We start from the raw sequence: 16,076 nt of genomic DNA, 5'->3' as shown, positions 1-16,076 counted from the left end.
GCTGCCCGTAAACATCCGGTCGCGGAATAAATGGTCCCGGAACAAATGGCCCCGGAACTTATGGTCCCGGACCTAATGGTCCCGGAACTAATGGTCCCAACTTCAAAGTAGGAAGAAATGGTCCCACCACTACTACGCCTTAGCGCCTGCATGAGGCAAGGAGGGGGGTCAATGTGTTTATCTGTGCACACTGTATTTTGCATCTGTTCATACACAGTATATTTGCTAATGCTGAATTTGCTTGAGCTCAATGCTGTATACAAACTTTTTTTGTCGCACGTGTACGATCTCCCGTGCTTGCTTTGTTCGTACTTTTTTGTTATTCCGAGTGCCAGGCAAACCAGTGGTGAACCTTTCAATCAAAAATCTGCGTGTACTGGGCCGCCCTCGGCCGGTGTTTAAAGTGAATACAATAATGGGCTACCGTAATTTTCTTCGTGAATGCAGTTTTCTTATGAAGTGGAGCAACACAACTGTTTAAATTAACATGGCTGACGTGCAATATTCCCAAGAATACAAAATTTTGTTAATGCTTGAGAAGTGAGTCTGACTTCATCCAGTGCGTTGAGCCTATTTACAGTGACAGTATTATTTAGGTTATTTAAAGTATCAAAAATGTGAGTGGGACGGTACTCTTGACCGCCAGTCAACATAGAGCTGTACTGGTGCATTGCGCTCGCCGTTTTGTCGCTATTTCTAAAGGGAACTTTACTCGATTAGGGTTTTATTGGGTTGGCTAAGCTGAGTTACTGTGCTCACCACCTGAAATGCTTCGATATCTGCAGTTCGAATCAAGCGAAGCAACACTAATAGAGATTTTGCACCTCGATAATTTTACAGCTTGCAGTTTAGAAACTGGTTTTTCTCCGAAAATAGGCAATACTTTGCTGGCGGGCGGCATCTCCTCAAAAGCCAAAGCCGAACGTTTAGAGCGGTCTTCGCGCGGCTAACACCTTACGGTGTAGCCGCCTTCCCGCCCTGCCTTTGTCACCGCGCGCGCGGGCGCAGTGAGGGAGTCGTGGTTAATCCCTTTTGGGAGGCCGCCGCTCGCCGGACTACCGAGAAGAGCTCCTTCAACCCGAGGCGAATTCCTAAGGCGAATGACCGTCAACGAACAGCGCCGACGCCGGCTTCGCAAAGCGTCAAAAACTAGAGACGGCACCCTTTCGCTTCCCGTCAGCTCGTCACCGAACGACCGCATACCAACAGAGGAACTAGGGCTCAGCACCCTAGTCTTTTGGCCACACAAAAGAGGAAGGAGCACAAAGCCTGCACTCCGCGACCCCCAACTTCGCGTCTTTGCGGCTGCATGAAAGGAACTGAGCGTATACAGCTAGAAGCGGAGGCGACGCCAATACATGAGCCACCGGCGGCTTTCATTAATTAAATAAGAAGCACGAACTTAACAGTGCTGACCGTCGCGACAGCCTGGCTTGACCAGCGCCTCAGCTGATTTTTGCTATCATACCAGACGTCCGCATGTCTCGACACTGTGCCTGTCACCCCCCTCGCTTACTAGCGGCGTCTCGCGACACGTGCGGCTTCCTGGAACACGGCCGGACTCACAAACAATCAAAACGTGGAAAACCAAAAAAAGGAAAATATTACAAAAATCAAATACCGAAAGAGAGAAGGAAGTAATAAATAAGAATGTTCGTCTTGAACGTATAAAAAATGCGACGACTAAAATAAAAAGGCCGGATAAAATACGCATAAAAAAATTCCGAAAACGGGCCAATCGTGTAATGAATGCCCTGCACTTTCACAATAATGCGTGGTTGGCAGAAATACCGCGTTTAATCGTTGTAATCGCCCAAATTAAGCTAACCAGTTTAACGAAATTTGAAAAAAAAAGAAAACAAAAATAAAGAAACCTAAGAAATTAGAAACTGCGCTCCAGCAAAATAAAACAAATTTAAACAGAACCCACGTGGGGTTTTATAGAATAATTTTGCTTGAACAGGTGCCTGGGACCATTTGTTCCGGGGCCATAAGTTCCGGGACCATTTGTTCCTACTTTCGAGTTGGGACCATTTGTTCCGGGACCATAAGTTCCGGGACCATAAGTTCCGGAGCCATTTGTTCCGGGACCATTTGTTCCGGGACCATTTGTTCCTACACCCGTAAACATCAGACCGTGCAATGCCCTGCGCGGGAAGGGCCGATAGCAAAAGGGCAACAAAACTAGAAGGTCTCGTATGTCCCGGGGTCACTATGCTTCAATGGTCATGCAGCGTACGAAAAACAGTCATAGTCCCAGGACTCTCATTAAGACCCCCCTTCGGGGTATTAAATTTGTAGATTAAGTAAGACTCACATTGTTCTCGCTCCCTACAGCTAGAAAAACTGCTCTGTAGAAGCGTGACTTTAATGTCATCGAAAGAGTGATTTTGCATCGCTAGGTGTCTGGACAAGGGAAGGTTTGGGAGTGCCTTGGTGTGATAGCGGTGATTGTTAAACCGCATTCAAAAAGGTCCATCCGTCTGTCCTATGTACTGCATATTACATGCGCCACACTCCAATAGGTAAACCAAATTTGACGAGTCACAATCGAATGACCCACGTATAGAATATCGGAAGTCCGAATGTGTGCTAATTGCCACCCTCACGGTCTGCACGTGTTTACACACCAAACATCTGTTTTGGCCACATGGTCGGCAGCCTAATTGCTGGGCGTCTCTGTCTTTGGCGTGGACAAGATAGTCCCCCTGTGCTTTTTGCGCGCCTGTATATTACACGCGGAGGATCACTGAAAATTTTGGAAAGTCGTTCGCTCTGCTGAAGAATGTTGAAGTGCTTTTTTAAAATTTTATTCACGTTCGGTGAGCTACTAGTAAACGTTAAGACCAAATTAGCGCGGGAATTATTCCCATCATTCACGTGCGACCCCTGTAGTGTGTTACGATTTAAACTTGCCGCCCTAGAAATGGCATCGTCAACAAGGGCCGGCGGGTAACGCTGTTTGACAAGGACGCCCCGCATTCGGCTGGCGTTCGAACGAAAGTCTTCACCCCTGGAGCAAATTCTTCTAAATCTATGTGCCTGGGAGTAAGGGATAGCCGTTCTGCAATGGCGTGGGTGGCAGCTGTTGAAGTGCAGGTACTGTTGGCGGTCTGTAGGTTTCCTGTACACACTCGTCTCCAGTGACCCCGCCCGCACATGAACCTGAACGTCCAAGAAACTAATTTCGGTGCGAGAGTACTCGTATGTGAATGAGATATTAGGATGAACTGTGTTGAATTCTTCTATAAAGGCAATAAGTCGTTGCTCAGTGTCTGTCCAGATCATGAAAATGTCGTCAAGGAATCGCTTGTACAGTGCAGGTGAACTGTCTGAATTAGAGAGGAATTTGGTTTCAATATTGTGCATGAATATGGTGGCATAATTAGGGGCCATTTTGGTTCCCATCGCAGTACCACTTGTTTGGAGAAAGTTTTTGTTTTCAAATTCAAAACTGTTGAGTTCTAGTACGAGACGCGTTAATACCTCAACAACCCTCGGGCTGGGAGAGTCTTCTTCGCGGTGTTCGTTGTACGACTGAATGAGGGCACTGATGCCATCGCTGTGCGGAATGTTGGTATAAAGGGAGGTCACGTCCAATGTTACGAGAAATGCACCGTCCGGCAGAACCATTCCCTCGATTTCTTGGAGAAAATGGTTTTTGTCCCGTAAGTATGATGGAAATTGAGGGGGTATATCGCGAATGAGGTAATCTATATAACCTGAAATTGGCTCTGTGATGGTGCCTATTCCCGATATAATTGGGCGGCCGGGATTTTGTAATCATTAATCATTGTAATCAAACCAGCTGACAAGGGAGGGGGGATTGTTATTCTCGACCGGAATGATTACGTCAAAGAAGGGGATCGGCAATTAGGCGACGTGAAATTCTATAAGCCCCTTCTATCAGACCCTACTAAAGAACACCAAAAAATTGTAAATAACGTGCTGGAGCAACTTGTGGGGGCCCGAGAAATTAATAGAAAACTTGCCAGGGCACTAACATCGGCCCACCCAGTGGTTGGCCGCTTTTACATGCTTCCAAAATTACACAAAATTGGAAATCCCGGCCGCCCAATTATATCGGGAATAGGCACCATCACAGAGCCAATTTCAGGTTATATAGATTACCTCATTCGCGATATACCCCCTCAATTTCCATCATACTTACGGGACACAAACCATTTTCTCCAAGAAATCGAGGGAATGGTTCTGCCGGACGGTGCATTTCTCGTAACATTGGACGTGACCTCCCTTTATACCAACATTCCGCACAGCGATGGCATCAGTGTCCTCATTCAGTCGTACAACGAACACCGCGAAGAAGACTCTCCCAGCCCGAGGGTTGTTGAGGTATTAACGCGTCTCGTATTAGAACTCAACAGTTTTGAATTTGAAAACAAATACTTTCTCCAAACAAGTGGTACTGCGATGGGAACCAAAATGGCCCCTAATTATGCCACCATATTCATGCACAATATTGAAACCAAATTCCTCTCTAATTCAGACAGTTCACCTGCACTGTACAAGCGATTCCTTGACGACATTTTCATGATCTGGACAGACACTGAGCAACGACTTATTGCCTTTATAGAAGAATTCAACACAGTTCATCCTAATATCTCATTCACATACGAGTACTCTCGCACCGAAATTAGTTTCTTGGACGTTCAGGTTCATGTGCGGGCGGGGTCACTGGAGACGAGTGTGTACAGGAAACCTACAGACCGCCAACAGTACCTGCACTTCAACAGCTGCCACCCACGCCATTGCAGAACGGCTATCCCTTATTCTCAGGCACATAGATTTAGAAGAATTTGCTCCAGGAATGAAGACTTTCGTTCGAACGCCAGCCGAATGCGGGGCGTCCTTGTCAAACAGCGTTACCCGCCGGCCCTTGTTGACGATGCCATTTCTAGGGCGGCAAGTTTAAATCGTAACACACTGCTACAGGGGTCACACGTGAATGATGGGAATAATTCCCGCGCTAATTTGGTCTTAACTTTTACTAGTAGCCCACCGAACGTGAATAAAATTTAAAAAAAGCACTTCAACATTCTTCAGCAGAGCGAACGACTTTCCAAAATTTTCAGTGATCCTCCGCGTGTAATATACAGGCGCGCAAAAAGCACAGGGGGACTATCTTGTCCACGCCAAAGACAGGGACGCCCAGCAATTAGGCTCCCGACCATGTGGCAAAAACAGATGTTTGTTGTGTAAACACGTGCAGACCGCGAGGGTGGCAATTAGCACACATTCGGACTTCCGATATTCTATACGTGGGTCATCCGATTGTGACTCGTCAAATTTGGTTTACCTATTGGAGCGTGGCGGCTGTAATATGCAGTACATAGGACAGACGGATGGACCTTTTCGAATGCGGTTTAACAATCACCGCTATCACACCAAGGCACTCCCAAACCTTCCCTTGTCAAGACACCTAGCGATGCAAAATCACTCTTTCGATGACATTAAATTCACGCTTCTACAGAGCAGTTTTTCTAGCTGTAGGGAGCGAGAACAATGTGAGTCTTACTTAATCTACAAATTTAATACCCTGAAGGGGGGTCTTAATGAGAGTCCTGGGACTATGACTGTAATTCGTACGCTGCATGACCGTTGAAGCATAGTGACCCCGGGACATACGAGACCTTGTAGTTTTGTTGCCCTTTTGCTATCGGCCCTTCCCGCGCAGGGCATTGCACGGTCTGATGTTTACGGGCAGCCTGTTGCTCCAGGTGTGAGGTTGTACATTGTAACACCAACAACCTACCATTATGTTCCGCAGTCACTACAATTATCTCGTCCGCTCCCGACCCCCTACCAACACTTCCCTTCCCGTCCCCGCTATATTTCTATTTTTATTTTTATATTTTTTTCTCTCATTTTCTTGTCTCAACGCTCAGCAAGCATAACATGCCTCGTTAATAACCAGATGGTACCCATTGCCTGTTTATGTCACCATATGTCATACCCATTTTATCTTTGAGAAATGTGAAACGGAATGGTGAAGCTTTTAGTTCCAACCGAGCGTGTAAGAAGTATTTTATTTTGGTGCCTGTTGTGGCTTATGCCTCGGGTGTTTTGTAATCACATTGTGATCCCCAATGCTGGTGTTCACGGAGTGCACGCGTCCTTCCTGTCTTTCCATTCATGTTTTGCTTTGTTTCTCTTTTTCATTGTTTCCCTCTTTTTCTTTTTTTTTCTTTTTCTTTGGTTGCCCCAGAGGCACGGCACATACCGACGGTCGCCTCTCTCTTCTTGTTTTCATGTTTTTTTTTTAATTGCCGCGCTCCGACATATTTTCGTGGATTGGGCCCAGGGCTCCACGCGTGCCGGCGACAGCCGAGTACTAACAGTTAACAGGCCGTACATTGACCTGGCGCGACACGACGCGACGCCGTGTACAAATGGAGGCTTAGGCGGAGAAGGGGATGCCTCAAATGGGCTCCCCCATTGGCTTTTGTGGGACCCCCCAAAGTCGTGGAGGCTGCCTGCGCTTCAGATGCAGTAATTGGCCCCGCTTGCATTCTTGACCATGCCGCTGAAGACGGTCAGTAGTTAATCCTTGTTATCGGTGACGCGCATGTAAACTCACTCCTCGCGTGGCGGCGTGTGCTTTGTAGTTTTTCCCTCCCGGAGACACCCGATTTTTTTGGGCCTTTCGCCACCCGTGAACTCGTCGCATTTTCTGTTATCCCCACAACCCGCGTTCATGCAGTGTGTTCCTCCTTGCCTCTTTCTTGCCTCCTCCTTGCCACCTTGTTCCTCCCTCTTCCTTTCGCCTTTTTTTAAGGCTTTTTTTCGCCTGCTTTTGGTAGAATAAGCTCTGTATGCTGTTTGTGGTCGTTTGTGTGTTTGTTTCCCATATGGCTTGTGTTTCGGGGCGCCGCCCCCATTCTGAGTCCGTACGATTTTACCCAAAGCTTTCATTCCTGAGGAAGACCTGTCTCAGGTCGAAACGTTGGAAATGAAGTCTCCGAAGAGCGTACTTCTACTTTGTGTGTGTGTATATATATATATATATATATATATATATATATATATATATATATATATATATATATATATATATATATATATATATATATATATATATATATATATATATATATATAGTAAGGAAATGAGGGGCTTGTTGAGGAAAATACAGAACGATAGGGCAGCAGTCTACAATGCCAAAGGAGGCGTTGTAGACTGCTGCCCTATCGTTCTGTATATATATATATATATATATATATATATATATATATATATATATATATATATATATATATATATATATATATATATATATATGTATATATATATATATACATATGTATATATATAGAGAGAGAAAGAGAGAGAACAAGACAGAGAAAGAAGGAGAGGATAGAAAGTAAGTGGAAGGGCTTATGGTGATGGTTTGTTTTTCCGGCTTATTGGGCAACCATTACACCCCAAAATCGAGCCGAAAGCTTTCTTTGTGTTTTTCAATATTTGGCTCCGCAAATATTTTGGTCATCTCGTGCCGCATACGCAACGTTTTCTGAGAAGAGAAATTATTATTAGTACTTGCGCGTACATCGATACTTTTATAAAGTTTCCTGAAACCCATGTTTCGCGTAGAGTTCTGTATTAAATATTTCAAGTTTGTTTAGGCAGAACTTAGGTGGTAAGACAGAAGGTCCTAACTGCATTTTTTAGCAAGTAGCGCACGGTGAGCGATTGTCGAAGAAAAGGAATTATTTGAATAAATGAAAATTTCTTGCTTTGAATAACGCCAAAAGCTCTAATTTCGGCAAGGGTTTTCTATAGTTATTGTGGATTGAGTATTTCTGGATGATAAATACACATAGCTGTATTCCACATTTGTGCCGTACATTTCCAATTATCTGAATAATATTTTTATGTTGCACATTTATCTAGTATTACTTGGAAGCTTAAATTCTGCTAAAGTTCGCTTTATTTTCTTTTAGTTTTTCTCCCAGAACAACTCCCGCTTCTTCCTCACGAACCGAACATACACACCTGGTGCCGGATTGAACGAGTCCCTCTGTGTGAAGACGGGATACACAATTTTTTATCACGGAAATTATGTCATCGAGAGGAATTTCCAGTACAAAAATCTCAGCGAGGACCAAACAGAGTAAGCATGTTACGGGGGCATAAAGGGGGAAAACGACTAAGAATTCTTTTTTTTTAATACAGTGCCAAAATACGCTATCATTCGTTGGAAACGTCCCAACTAAGTGGCAGCCTCAGAAGTGCACAAGAGAAAATTTAAAAATGGGGCCACACCCGCCCCCATGTGGCCCCGCCTAGTCACTACAGGTTTCGTGGGACGCACAAAGTATTTAGATTCTCATTTTTAACGCGATAGCGTTTGTATGCTCATTTCTCGGTTTTTCTGTGCCTGCTAGCCGTCCTCTATTAGCCGTGCTCATCAAGCGTCCCCGGAAGTACGGCATCGACCCTAACAGGAAACTACAACTAAGACAGACCGGTACGAGGGCTTGCCCGAATCAGGACAGAGCAGCGGCAACTAGATTTTAAACGACAGGACAATGTACTGCCGAGACGAAAGAAAAGATACGTGATTCAGGGAGTCGCTCCGCCTGCCCAATGAAGTTCACGTTCACGCGCCATGGGTAGTCGGATGCTCGGCTTACACGGTCGCGAGCCGTGCCCCTAACTTACACCACCGCCAAAACACCTCCCTACACGATGCTAATGACGGCGCTAGCCAGTATTGTGGCACAAGTGTGCAAAAAGGTTAACGCCATGCTTTCTAAAACCCTTGAAAACCTGTAATAAACACAGAAACAAATGAGTCCCAATAAAAATAAAACCGAGTGTATGGCTTCAAATTACAAGAGTGTTAAGATGATTTTTCGTGGCCAGGTGACCACCGCAAGATCTGTCCGGAAAAAAGTCAATGGCGCCAAGTGGTCAATTTATCAAACAAGTTAAAACAGGTCAGGATGGGATATCAGAAAACAGCCACTTAAGAATAATTGCAAGATCCTACCGTGAAGCGGGAGAGTCGGTCACACAATTGCCGAAATACAGAAATATTTGAACTTCGCGACCACATTGTAAAATGCCAATACCAGGTAAGAGCGCAAACATAGAAAACGATGACACTTTGGTCCGCACTTCTCATGACACGGATATCGGTGAGGCTGCCGTACCAGAAGCTTACCCGCATGATCGCTGCCCGGGTCCTGAATTCTGTCTTATAAAAACTGAATATATCAGGGGGCAGTGATCCTCCTACTCTCCTTGTACAAAGGGCGTTTCTGGAGAAAAAAAAATGGGACTGGCCATACAGTCGAATACATGCCGCACCTCCAGACAAAAACGTCTGGACGCCAGGATGGATATATGTCACCGGTCCAGGGGTTCCCCATAAAAGCCCTCTCACTACCGAAAAAGCAACCCAAACCTCCACAAGGAGCTAGGATCAAATTCTGGTAAGAAAAGCTCCGAAACTATGTAAACACAGTCCACGCCGACGCCGGGACGTTCGAAACGACAAAAGCAACATAAGTCATTGGACAACGGTGGCAGTCACTGTGATGTAATTACCCTCTTACACACAGGTCATGTATACTGGTCATGCGCAAAAGTGTGCGAAAAAATGGGATGCAGGACAAGCTGCATTTAATTACGTCGATAAAATTTACAAGAAAACAAGTTGCAGTACAAAGCATGTTGGGGCTCCGCAGTTTTACAGGTAGTTACCGAACAATGTTCAAATGTTCGCTTTTAGCTGCAACCTCACCTAGAGGAAATGTTTTCGGTCGATTGTGCTCAAATAGGGACAGGCGTACTTATAAAGCAAGCTACTTTTTAAGGGACGCCAAAACACGACGTAATTCATTCTGGATGGTATCTCGGTTTGTTTTTATGCCGGGGCTAATGTACGGAAAAACCATATAAAAAAATCACTTGCGTTCAATGTTTCACTCGCGGAATATTTTGGGTAGTTAAAACGGAAGGTGAAGTAATGAATTGCGTGAATTTAACAATAGGGTAGTGTATCTGAATTCTTCCGAACGACAATTGTTTGCTTATGCCTACGACCAGCTCTTTTGTAGCGCGTGTGGGATCCCAACCTTGCTCATCAAAGACATATTCGACGGTAATCTGATTTCAAATCTATTGAGCAGTACAAGGTGCAATATCGCATTGCTGAGCCGTAATAAATTAGAAGGTGATTTGTCACAATGACGCGGCGTTTTCATGGTAGAAGGAGTGACATCGTGATCCTTCTAAGCCTAGGATATAAGGCGGCATCGACGAGAACACCTATAAGCATGACGGGATGATCGCAAAAACTCGAATGACTACACCTAGGGTACAACTACCAACAGATAATGGCGCGCTTTTCATTTCAGAGTGATGAAATGGCTGCTAATGTAAGAGCTCCAGGGGTGCGTACACCCGCGGTATGTCGTAATTTTTAGGAAAGTGCTACTCCTGTGGCAGAAGCCAGTTCGTCCAATCCCTAGGAACGCGAGTGGCGAGAGACATAATCCGAATTTGTAGAGATCAAAGAAGTTGTATGGGAAATGGCATAAACATGTACATCACCGACCGTTTGAAACGAGCAAATAACTCCGTCTTCCATATTAGCCAATGACCTGATGCCCAGCTTCACTTAGAAATTTTGTTACCTCTATAGCACCATTGAAAAAAGGTTTTTCTGAGGGCCCAAAACGCAAATAAATTGTCTTTATTTCAGTTATTGGGCTTTTGCGGTGTTCTGCAAGAATACCAATTCATTTTATTCATTTATGAATGAGAAGGTTATTTTTTCTAGATGCTTGTTGATTGTTAAAGGTGAATTTATAACTTGCAATGGCAGGCTCAAGTGGTGGCCCTATGCATGGGCAAACATGACATTCTTTAAGGAAAGAAGAAAGAGAAGGCGCAATAGGATGAACGCTGTGCAAGACAGCGGTGAGTAATCCTTACCATTAGTCGGCAGAAGTGTGGCGAGAGGTATGGGGAACACCTCACCTCTCCACACAAACGATAAGGGGTTAAATTAACTATGTTTACAGTATATAGAAGACAACAGGTGGGAGTACTGTTTGGGGAACAGGCATGTTGGTTGGGTCTTCCGCTGGCTTGGCGCTATGGGCTTCTCGTCGTCTTCAGCAGCCACCCCCCCCACCCCCCTTGGTCCATTCTAGAGCTCCTGTGCTACAATACGTAACGCAGTATCCTAATTATTGTTCAGTGTTTGGGGGCTGAGTTTTCAAAAGCAACGCTTTAATCCTGCGCGTGATGGTACTCTCTTGTGAACATTTTAACGCCTAAGATACTAGGTGCTCCCTGACATTTTTATAGCTTCGGTTGTAACTCTCGTCTCTTTTGTTGTATATTGCTCGGTAAAATGTGTCGAAACGCGGATGAATTGGTTCACTAGGCAGTTTTAGCAGGAAATACTTCATGAACACCCGGCCAGTAAATAACCGTAAAAATAGAACTATAACATTTGTAGACACTTATGTTTGCGTTTCTTCGCAAACATTTCCTTGTAGAAGGCCAATAAATCAGTTCTCAATTGAGTAAGAAGCCTCTATCCCCATATATAACGGCAAAACAACTGCTAATAGAGGTGACACTGGCCGATGGCGCGAAAAAGGTAACAGTCAATTGATTTAATGTATTTGAAGAGTAAGCATATTAGGAACAGGAGTGGATGTACCAGGAGGGATTGTCCGCAATGCTACTGTAGCGCGGATCCCCTACTCCAGTAAGGCCCCAAAGAACACCCTGTACAAATGTGCCCTTATTTATTGTGTGGTAGATTTGTATTTACACATGTTCTGAGGTCTGCATGTGCGATTCCTACAGACCCCTTGAATAAGTGAAGGGATGTAACAACCACGGGTAAGTTAGCAGTACTGATGCAAACCAAAAGAACTTCAAGCGATGGATTTATATGGGCTGGGATGTATTTGGAAGGTATACCGTAGTGGTGACCGGTGAGGTATCTCCGTACTTGAAAAGGTTGGTATACAACAAAACTCAAGGCCCTAAGCGATGGTGTGGAACTTGTGTTTCTTACCCCTCCTTTCAAACAACTTCATCTTAAGAAGCTTAAGTTTAAGCTTAAGCCAGCTTAAGACCCATGCATATAATATTAAAGATATCATTTAGGCGTTCCAAAACTGCGTTTTGAGGTGTTTACTGAAATTATTATTTCAAAAACACGATTTCTTTATACGGCAACAGTAATTACCATAAAAAGCGGCAAAGCGCGTTAGGTGAATCGAACAATAGACGCCTGCTACTTAACCCTGTTTAAAAGAGTGGAGACTGGGGAGCAATACAACGAAATATTAAAGGTCTAAAGACGAATTTAGGGAAAAAATTTAGAACTTGCAGTCCATAAAATCGACTTCCAAGGCATGCTACCGAGTAGCTGGAAATCATTGGGGAGGCTTCGGGTTAACAGAGGTCACCAACGGCCAGTAGATGAAGATATATTTCAATGCAAAGATTAGGGCTGTACCATACTACATTTACCTAAATCTGCTTTCGTTAAAATACGGGGTTATAATCCAGAGCGACGTTATAGCTCAATGATGCGGTCTTTACAGAACCTTGCGATCATAGAACGCTACCTCAGCATTAAGCGCGCGAACAGTGTAAACACTGCTATGATTAGTCACTACAAAAACTCCCACGCATCGCGTGGAGTTTAACGATTTCAGGTGCATACGTAGCTTGGCGTTTCAAATATTTTGACAATGCTTTGCATGAAGTCAGTCACAACGTTGAGGTATCCAATACTTAAAGGGCCCTCAATGTTTTCTTTATGGTACTTTTCGGGGTATATTTCTATTCTACGTGTCATTCAGAGACAGACAAAAAAAATTACGATCAGTAGAGAATTGAAAGTTATTCAAATTTTAAATACTAAAATACATGTAAATTGACTGTTGCTCCATCTCTCGAAAACCGACGCTCGCTGCCCACTCTCTCCAATGACGGCTCATCGCGGGACCAATTAGGGCAGCGGAACGTCTGTGTTCCGGAAGTTTTACGCCCATGGTTGATTGACCTCGGAAGCTCCTCTCCACGCTTATCGATGGTGTCGTGTGGCGGCAGCACGACAACCTCGCCGTTAGATGCCCATAAGTAGCAGGAGGCGGAGACGGGGCGCCGAAGACACCCGGCCGTCGCTGCGTTGATGTGTGTTGCAGGCCATTTTTTTCTGTACGCTGGCTTACCGTTCAAGCTATTTTGTGGTTACTAGGGCGGCTGTTTATAAGGAAATTTGGCTTAAAGTGATGCCCGAGCGATTCAGAGTGTGAAGTGTGCGCTCTGTTTTGGTACTGAGGCTTGACGTGAATTCTACTCTTGGGTTCACCGAAAGTCGAGAAACAGTTGCGTATCCTGATTAAAAAGACCTCCTGAGAATTTTGGTTTCAAAACTTGCGCATAAAGGACAAGACCGTACAAAAAGGACAGGATGGGTGCAGATCTGCGCCCGTCCTGTCCTTTCCTCATTGTATTGTTCTTTATGCGTAGTTTTTCAATACTTAGAATGATTCAGCAACACACCCAACAACACGATGTACCTCGTGGAACGCTCGCACACAAAAAAGGAAGCCACAGCGAGGTTCAACCACGTATCTTCAAAACAAGAGTACGTTCTGTTAACCACTCGGCCAATCCAGCACCGGGATGAGGCTAAAAATGCGGCGTATAATGCCTGGGCGTCAACGAATATGTTCGTAGTTGCTGTCATTATTTAGAAATTGTGGCACTGATAACGTCCGTTTACCACGAACCGATCTTTCAGATTAGCCTAGTGATGAGAATAATACAAAAAAATTACGCCCACCTCCCCTCGCAGGTACCCTGGTGTGATGCAACGCATCTCATGGGGGGTTCCATTGGCGTTTTCCATCGTATTGTTTACGCTTATAGCAGGGATTCTCACGCGAAGGAGAGGTGGGCGTAATTTTCCATTTTCACCATGCAATGCACATGCAGTACACGTATGCTCAGGTACGGTCTTTATTGCAGACGAGAATAATTGCTTTGTGGTCAGTAAAGTGCACAGTTAGGGGCTCGACGATTGCATCAAGCAATCGTCGAGCACTGCGAGAGAGTGCAAGCGTAACGCGGACGACCGTCGACTGAGACCGTCGGAGCGCGGAATGTCGCTTTATATTCACAGCGCCCGAAGGAGAGGAGAGCGCGAAGAGAGATAGTACTGCACATGCGCAGCACGCGCAGCGCCGCCCACCGGCGCCTAGCAACGGAGTGAGAGCGCGGTGCACCAACCCGCAGCTGTTTGGGAGATAGTGTTCGCTATCGGAGAGAGGAGAGGAGGAGAGGCGCAGCGGTGCGGACAACGCCGGACAGACGCAGGAAGGATAGAGGGGCGAGCATGAGATGCGTTGCATCTAAAAGTTTGCTGGAGCTCCCTCGTTTACTCCTAAAAAGCTACGGCACAGTCGCCATCTATACGATGCAGGCCAAGTTAGTCATGAAAAGAATGCACCATTAGAATTACATTAAACTTTGGTAATAGCTTTCCAACAAAAAAAAGCGTGCAATGAATTGGTCTGATGGCAGCCGTCTGCTGTTAAAGAAGAAAGATTTGGTTATTTTTCGGTGAACGGAACGGCGCTTACCATTGCGGAACCACGTTATCAAACATCGAAGCGCTTAAGGGGGACTGAAAACTACGAAGCTACAGGCCGCTTTGCGATGCTCGCTGCGATGCTCGCTGGCGTGGATGCTGATTTATGCCGAGGATAGACATCGCCATATGGAATGCCGACGGGTGATTTGGAATGTATTTTAGCGAAGCGCGCAGACGCGCGGCGATGCTGAGGGCCGTTCATCCATGGCTTGAAAGGGTGCGTAAGTGCTCTAAACGGACACTAGGGTCTGCGCTCTGTTACTATCTGTGGTGAAGCTTTAGTGTTGTAGTGTTGTCACTGATGGCATCTGTGACTCGAAAAAAGCCCCGCTGAAACGCCACGATGGCGATGAATAATCGTGGGTGAAGTGAAAGAAAAAACGCTTCCTGTGGCCAAAATTGAGCCTGGCTCCCTCGCGTTATCAAGCCGGCGTCTATCGTATACATTAATTTTGACATGGTCAATGCGGTCAACTCAGGCGACAGCGAAATGATATGTCACGAGAACTCAGGCGACAGCGAAATGATATGTCACGAGATAGCTTCGTGGTCAACCATCGTCGTAGTTAAATGGATGGTGCATGATTTTATTTACGCTTTTTTGAAGGGAAAACACGACCTAAATCATTATTTAGGCCCTTTTGGTCGATAGAAATGGCGTATTCATGGGAGGTTGTGGCCATTACTACACCAGGGTGGCCAATCCGGCTCTGGTGAGGGAGTTCATTGCCGGCAATGGTCGCCGGGGTCAGGCCGCACCCCAAACCCCTTTTTGCAATTCCATCAATACGCAGATTTTTTTTTTCTAATCCGGTGGGAATTGTCCGGCACCAGGATTCGAACCACGGTCCTTCTGCACGCGAGGCGGGTGTTCTACCTCTACGCCATTGCTACCACAAAAATGAAATAGACTTCATATTATGCGATAACCCTGGCGTCGTGCAGGATCTGGAAGTGCTCGGAAGGGTAAGGTGTAGTGACCACCGTATGGTAAGATCTCGAATTAGGCTAGATTTGAGGAGGGACCGCAACAAGCTACTATGAAAGAAGCCGATAAATGATCTAACAGTAAGACGTAAAGTAGAAGAATTCAGGATTGCGCTGCAGAACCGATATTCCGCTCTTAACGAGGAAGCCGAGTTTACAACACAGGAAGCCAGTGAGAACCTTACACGGATTATCACGGAGTGCGCAGTAGAAGTCGGGCAAACTATGGCTAGACAGGATACTGGTAAACTTTCACAGGAGACGAAAGATCTAATCAGGAAACGGCAAACCATGAGAATCTCCACCGCAGCTGACAGAATAGAACTAGTGGAGCTCTCGAAGTTAATCACCCGCCGCGGTGGCTCAGTGGCTAAGGCGTTGCGCTGCTGAGCACAAGGTCGCGGGTTCGATTCCCGGCCGCGGCGGC

The 16,076-nt window shown here is 45.5% G+C and overlaps 1 protein-coding gene across 1 annotated transcript in view; it reads left to right on the top strand.

Annotated features, from left to right (window-relative positions):
- Window positions 1-16,076, top strand: part of LOC144169158 (uncharacterized) — a 32,672-nt gene that overhangs the window by 7,028 nt on the left and 9,568 nt on the right. The window contains exons 2-3 of the mRNA XM_077698189.1: window positions 7,962-8,131; window positions 10,856-10,950. Coding sequence (XP_077554315.1) covers window positions 7,962-8,131; window positions 10,856-10,950 — 265 coding nt within the window. The remainder of the gene's footprint in view (window positions 1-7,961; window positions 8,132-10,855; window positions 10,951-16,076) is intronic.

This window comes from Haemaphysalis longicornis, unplaced genomic scaffold, assembly GCF_048455015.1.
Source record: "Haemaphysalis longicornis isolate Haplotype H1 unplaced genomic scaffold, Haemaphysalis longicornis Haplotype H1 scaffold_2, whole genome shotgun sequence".
In the NCBI taxonomy this organism is placed as follows: Eukaryota; Metazoa; Arthropoda; class Arachnida; order Ixodida; family Ixodidae; genus Haemaphysalis; species Haemaphysalis longicornis.
Note: the sequence above shows the minus strand (reverse complement) of the source record. Positions and strands in the feature narration are given on the sequence as shown.